General features: G+C 45.5%; 1 protein-coding gene across 3 annotated transcripts in view; it reads left to right on the top strand.

Annotated features, from left to right (window-relative positions):
* TRIM29 (tripartite motif containing 29) overlaps positions 1 to 4,714 on the top strand; it is a 52,191-nt gene extending 47,477 nt beyond the window's left edge. For all 3 annotated transcript variants that reach the window (XM_048513207.1, XM_048513208.1, XM_048513209.1), the window contains one exon: positions 2,046 to 4,714. In XM_048513207.1, the coding sequence (XP_048369164.1) occupies positions 2,046 to 2,108 (63 nt within the window). In that variant the 3' untranslated portion in view covers positions 2,109 to 4,714. The remainder of the gene's footprint in view (positions 1 to 2,045) is intronic.
* Positions 4,715 to 6,000: the final 1,286 nt, after the last annotated feature.

A 6,000-nucleotide genomic window follows, 5' to 3' on the forward strand; every position in this document is an offset into this window, starting at 1 on the left:
TCAGATTGCCAGATGGGTGTTGGTAGATTCCTGGAAATTTGGGAGTTGGATCCTGGGGAGGGCAGAGTTTGGGGAGGGACTTCAGCAGAGGATAATACCATAGAGTCCACACTTCAAGCCAACCATTTCCTCCAGGGGAACTGAACTCCATGGGCTGGAAATCACTTAAAATTCTGAGAGATCTCCAGGCCCCACCAGAAGGTGGCAACCCTGTTATCATGCTTGCAACAAGGCCCTAGACGGGCAGCTTGTGCTGCTAGAAAGAGCTTGTCCAGCAGGCTTAGTTCCTGGGCTTCAGAGGCAGCCAGAGCTGGACTTACAGTGCCCCCCATGGTGAGGAAGAGTCATTGCAGGGATTTGGACACATTAGAAAATGAGTTTGGATTTACACCCTGCTTTTCTCAACTGTAAGGAGTCTCAAAGCAGCTTACAAACTCCTTCCCTTCCTCTCCTCACAACAGATACCTTGTGCAATAAGAGAGAACTGTGATTAGCTGAGGTCACCCAGCAGGCTTTATGTGTAGGAGTGGGGAATCAAACCCTGTTCAGACTGGAGACCATGACTGTTAGCCACTACACCACATGGGCTGGTGCATAAACAGTGGGACATGTTTAACTAATCAACCTAAATAGCAGCAGTGGATAGCAGAACCCTTCAGCCTAGAATCGTCAACCCCGAGGTAGGACTTGGAGATCTCCCAGAACTGCAATGGGAGTACAGAGATCAGTTTCCCTGGAGAAAACGGCAGCTTTGGAGGGTGGAGTCTGTGGAGGTTATGCCCCACTGAGGTCCCCCCTCTTTCCAAACTCTACTCTCTCCAAGGCTCTTCCCCAATCCTTCAGGAATTCCCCAACCCAGAGCTGGCAATCTTATGATTATGGCTGTTACTTCACAGGTCAACTCCTTGCCTTATTCTAGGTTAGCAAGCAATTTACTGACCTCTTTGCAAGTGTGTCTAAAAGCTGTCACCGCTGGATATATGGGACAGATGATGGGACAGATGCTTTGCATAGATCTGAGGCTCTGTCCCAAAGCATCCTGAGTGGTTGATTGAGGTAGAAAGGCATAAGATTTCAGGTTGCAATCCACCCTTTTATTTTCATCACTTTTGGGGAGATGGATAAATGTACATTAAGTGTTCATCATGGGCACTGGCTTCTCTTGTCGACTGCACCCAGTCACGTGTGTGTATGTTTCTGTGCGTTCATTAAGCAGGTATTACTTGCATCTCAGGTTGACAAAGATAGCAAAGTGCAAACAGACAAAGTTATTAATGTACAGATCTGGGTCTGCATGAAACAGGCTACTGGGATATTTGGTCGGTATAGCAGAGTTTGCCCAGACACGGAAGCACGATATTGAATGAGTAACTAAACCTCCCAAGAAGTACATTGCAAAAAAAGAAAAGAAAGCTTAATGTATTATCGAAGGCTTTCATGGCTGGAATTACTGGGGCTTTGTGGTGTTTCTGGGCTGTATGTTCCGTCAGAGGATCTTCTGAAGATGCCAGCAACAGATGCAGGCAAAACGTCAGGAGAAAAGGCTACTGGAACATGGCCATACAGTCTGGAAACCCCACCACACCCCAAATAAAGCTTACATTTGTTCAGGTGGGTTCCATTCACGTTCAGGTTGCATTCAAAAGAAGGAGAAAGAAGTCAAATCTAAAGAATATTTTCCCTATTGTAAGTGGCCAGCTGATCAGGCATATGTGTATGAAAGTATGTGGTGCTGTAGATATTTGTGAGTCCGTGAAAAGCCATCTGGAGAATGGGACAGATGATGGATAGAGAGAGAAAGAAGAGGGGTCAGAGGGCAGCTCCTATGTTAAGACAAAGAGGGAGATATTCCATTCAAGGAAAACACAATTAAATACACTTTGAGTGATGTAGTGCCCCCTTCCCAATATCCAGGCATGCCGAGTCACTCACTTCAACACAGGCAGGGTCAAGGCTTGAGAAAGCTGGGAAAGGAATTGTTGAAATCCAGGAAACAGAACCCACCGGCTTGTCTCCCAACTCACCTCTCGCCTTCTCCATTTCAGTCTCATTACCGACCTTTCTACGTCAATAAAGGCAACGGAGTTACTTCCAACGAGGCCCCTTGATCCCCATCCTGCACAAGAAGAGCCGGTCATCCTGGAGGGGGTGGACAGGAGAATGTTCACGGAGGCTCCTGGCGCTGTATTAAGCTTGCTGTTCTGATCTCTCTTTTGGGGGGGTGGGTGCACTGAGAGGGGGGGCAAGGTTGGAAGATTCTGGATCATTCCAGAGGAGTACCCCTCCCAAAATCTGTTCCCCTTGGGTGATAGCATTGTTATGCTTTGTATCCCCAGTTCTATGACAGCCCCCAGAGCTAGTGCAGACCCCAGCCAAAGTTTCCTCTATAGCCCCCCCTTCCACCCAAACCATATGAAAACAGACTGCACGACAGCTCTACTTAATGTACATATCTGCTCCCCCCCTCCCACCTTCTGGCCGTCTGCTCAGAGAGACATGAGCTTGGTTAATGCCTGCATTGGTTTGCTTTCCTTGGTTGGGCCACTACCCTGGCATTTTTGATGCTGAGAGGAGCTTTAAAACAGCCTATTGCCAGCATCTTTCTCCACCCCCTTCTTCATCCTTTCTGTTTTGACACTCGCTCTTCTTACCCAGACCTGCCCATTTGTAATACCAACCAATATTGTCCATATTTTATAAGCATCAGTCAGTTGTCACAACGATGAGACAAAAAGCTCTGTGTCCCATTAACATCTGCTTTCCCCCCCAGGTCATCCTTTCAAACTAAAGAACAGAGGAGGGGGAATCTCTCCTGATAATGACAGATTGATTCAATGCCCTGCCTCTTCCCTCTCTCCTGAGTCTGAGATGATTCCGGCTGATCTGTTTTGGTTCAGTTGCTTTGTTTTATTATCTGGAAGAAAAACGATGTTTGTTTTGTTCAGGGGTGAAGTTTGGAAAATTATTCTTGTTGTGCTTTGAATAGGCTTATGGGGAGGGGAGGGGAACAGGTTCCTACAATGGCAAACCAAACTCTCAGTGTGTGCAATGATGCACAGGGTGCCGAAATGGAGAACCAGTGGGCTCGAATGTTGGTCACCATGGGAACCATTTCCCAAAGGCCCCTAGAATTGGTACCCATCTCTGAAAGGCAGCAACCATCTCCGGCAAGTCCCAAGAGCCCAGCTTCTGGAGCCCTTTCACATTCATGACGCCTTCCCAAGGAAGGTTCTGCATCTTATAAATGCTGCAGTGTGAAGAAGAAAGGACTTCATCCCATCTTGTTCAAGTGTGTAATTTCCTCCACCTGCCTAGTAAGCTGCTTCCTCCTCCATCACCAGTGCATGCAAACACTCACGCACACATACCATACCTGACCGACAGAGGTCACACGTACTGCTCGCTGAAAATTACTTTGCTGCTAATCCCTTTGCAAAACAAAGCTGTGCTTTGCTTTTTTATCTGTTGCCTTAGATATATATATAAAAAATTAAATTGCAGCACGAAAGACGTTTCCTTGAGGACATCATCCCACATTCCACTTTCTAAAACATTCATGTTTCCAAATAAAAAGAAACTGAAACAGGTTTATAGAAAGCTGAGAACCAGGGAGAGAGATTTGCTTTGAACGTTTAAAAAAAGTTACTCGAGGGAGAAGAAAGACGCCAAAGGAACATGCAGCATTTGCTGGACTGTAATTCATGGAAATGGAGAATGGAAAAACCAAAAGGTGAAAGGACCTTGGAACATCATCTGGTCCCATCTGTCCATGCAGCTAGTTGGCAAACATTTGCTTGCTTAACGCACAATGAATTAACCTGCAGGGCAGCCAACCTCTTTCAAAGAAATTAGCATGGTTCCAGCAGCTCAGCTCTTGCAAATCTTATTGTCCTCATCTCAGAACTGGTAGTTTCTTTTTAATAGAGGAAAAAAGTCGCAGTGAAGAAATAAACATGTTGTCATGCTTCAGAGAGAACTGGGAACAAAAATAAGATCCCAGCATGGTTTGGAGGTAGCTCAGCTTTTACCAAGTCAGTTTATCACTTCTGGTTTCTCTTTTTTCAACCTTTACCACTCCAGTTCTTTTCACAGTATCGAAAAGGAGTATGAGCATTTATTGCAGAAAACATATATTAATATGAGGTTGGCCCCTAAATGTTTTTCAATGCCAGTGCTCACCCTTTAAGCAGATGCTGTAATGATAAAGACAAAAGTGGATCTAAGCATGCGCAGAGTATTGTTGTCAGAACTGATAAGTCCATTTGGACTGCTCCAAGACAGGACATTTCAGATTTGGGCTTCAAACCCCCTCCCCAAATTTGGTAGAGTCAAATCAAGCCAATGGGTATTGGCTTTTTCGGCTTCACTGAAAATTGCCAGGTTTTTAAAATCCACACGTGACATTTACGGAAAGCTATTCGTGCTTACCTTCCAACCCATAGTTTCAAACAGAATAGATCTGAAACTAAACAAACATGGAAGAGAAAGAGTCTGCAGGGAATTTGCCTACCTTGGGTCTGTGTGTAAAAATCCTGGCTTGTATTCTTTACTCTGAATTTATTATTACAACATTGCTTTGAATGGATGGTATTGCCTTGAAACATTTTAGGGAAGTTCCTGTTATTTGTCTGAAAACAGCTATCTCTAAGATTCAGCTTTGTAAGTGTCCCTGAACAAAGAATATTAAAATAAAGAAAACTGAGGATTTGGGGAAGGTTTGTACTTTTTTTTTTCTGGGATGGTGGTAATATTTTGTACAGAATTTCTCAGTATGAGATGAGGATATTTTAAACATATGTTTCTGACTTCTTGATCAACCTGGATGGCCCAAGCTAGCCCGATTGTGTCAAATCTTGGAAGCTCAGCAGGATTGGGCTTGGTTAGACCTTGGATGGGAGACCACCAAGGAAGTCCAGAGTTGCCACACAGAGGAAGCCAATAGCAAACTACCTCTGTTTAAATCTTGCCTTGAAAACTCTATGGGGTCACACAGGTTGGCTGTGACTTGACACTTTCCACCACAAGTGTGGGATGATGTTATTTACCTCTGTGCCTCAAGAAGTGTTAACTGCCCATTTCCACGCATTAAGCTTTTGATAAAGGGGAAAGGCACAGAGAGCCAGCGTGGTGTAGTGGTTAAGAGCAGGAAGACTCTAATCTGGAGACCTGGGTTTGATTCCCCACTCTTCCACATGAGCGACTGACTCTTATCTGGTGAACTGGATTTGCTTCCCTACTCCTACACATGGAGCCTGCTGGGTGACCTTGGGTTAGTCATAGTTCTCTCCAAACTTTCTCAGCCCCACCGGTCTCACAAGGTGCCTGTTGTGGGGAGAGAAAAGGAAATGAGTTTGTAAACTGCTTTGAGAGCCCTTACAGGAGACAAAGGTGGGGTATAAACCCAAATTATTTTTCCTCTTTTCTTTTCAATCCTGTACATGAAACATGCATTGATGTAGCAGTCCTTTGCTACGCCACTGCCTGTGATGTAACTTTTCAGCATGGGGTTTCCCCCACTAGGAGTCTGGGGTGGCAGAATCCCTGAAGGGGGCACCATATCATTGTCTAGCTGGCATTCAACAGTCCTTGCACGTGCAAGATATTATACGGCAATTGCTCTGCACCAGCCAATCCCTCCAGCTAGAGGATTCTCCCCTCTGGCTCAAACAGGCTGGAGAGCTGCTTTAATAACACCATTGCCCAGGAAAAGCCTTGACAAACCAGTCTGCAAAATGGGACAGCAGGATTTTAATTGAGTTCCCATTTTAAGCCCTGGTTAAATGGGAGACCACCGTGGATGTCCAGTGCGGTGACACAGGGAAAGTCAATGGCAAACCACCTCTATTTAGCTCTTGACTTGAACGCACCAAGGGGCGCCGTATATTGGCTGTGACTTGACACACACCCCTCTCCCCAGTTGCAGAAACATGGTGGGATGGTTCCCTGCTATTGAACACAGTGTGAAATCCTTGTAGCAACCCCCTCCCTGGAAACTTAGGA

This window comes from Sphaerodactylus townsendi, linkage group LG12 (assembly GCF_021028975.2).
Source record: "Sphaerodactylus townsendi isolate TG3544 linkage group LG12, MPM_Stown_v2.3, whole genome shotgun sequence".
Lineage (NCBI taxonomy): Eukaryota > Metazoa > Chordata > Lepidosauria > Squamata > Sphaerodactylidae > Sphaerodactylus > Sphaerodactylus townsendi.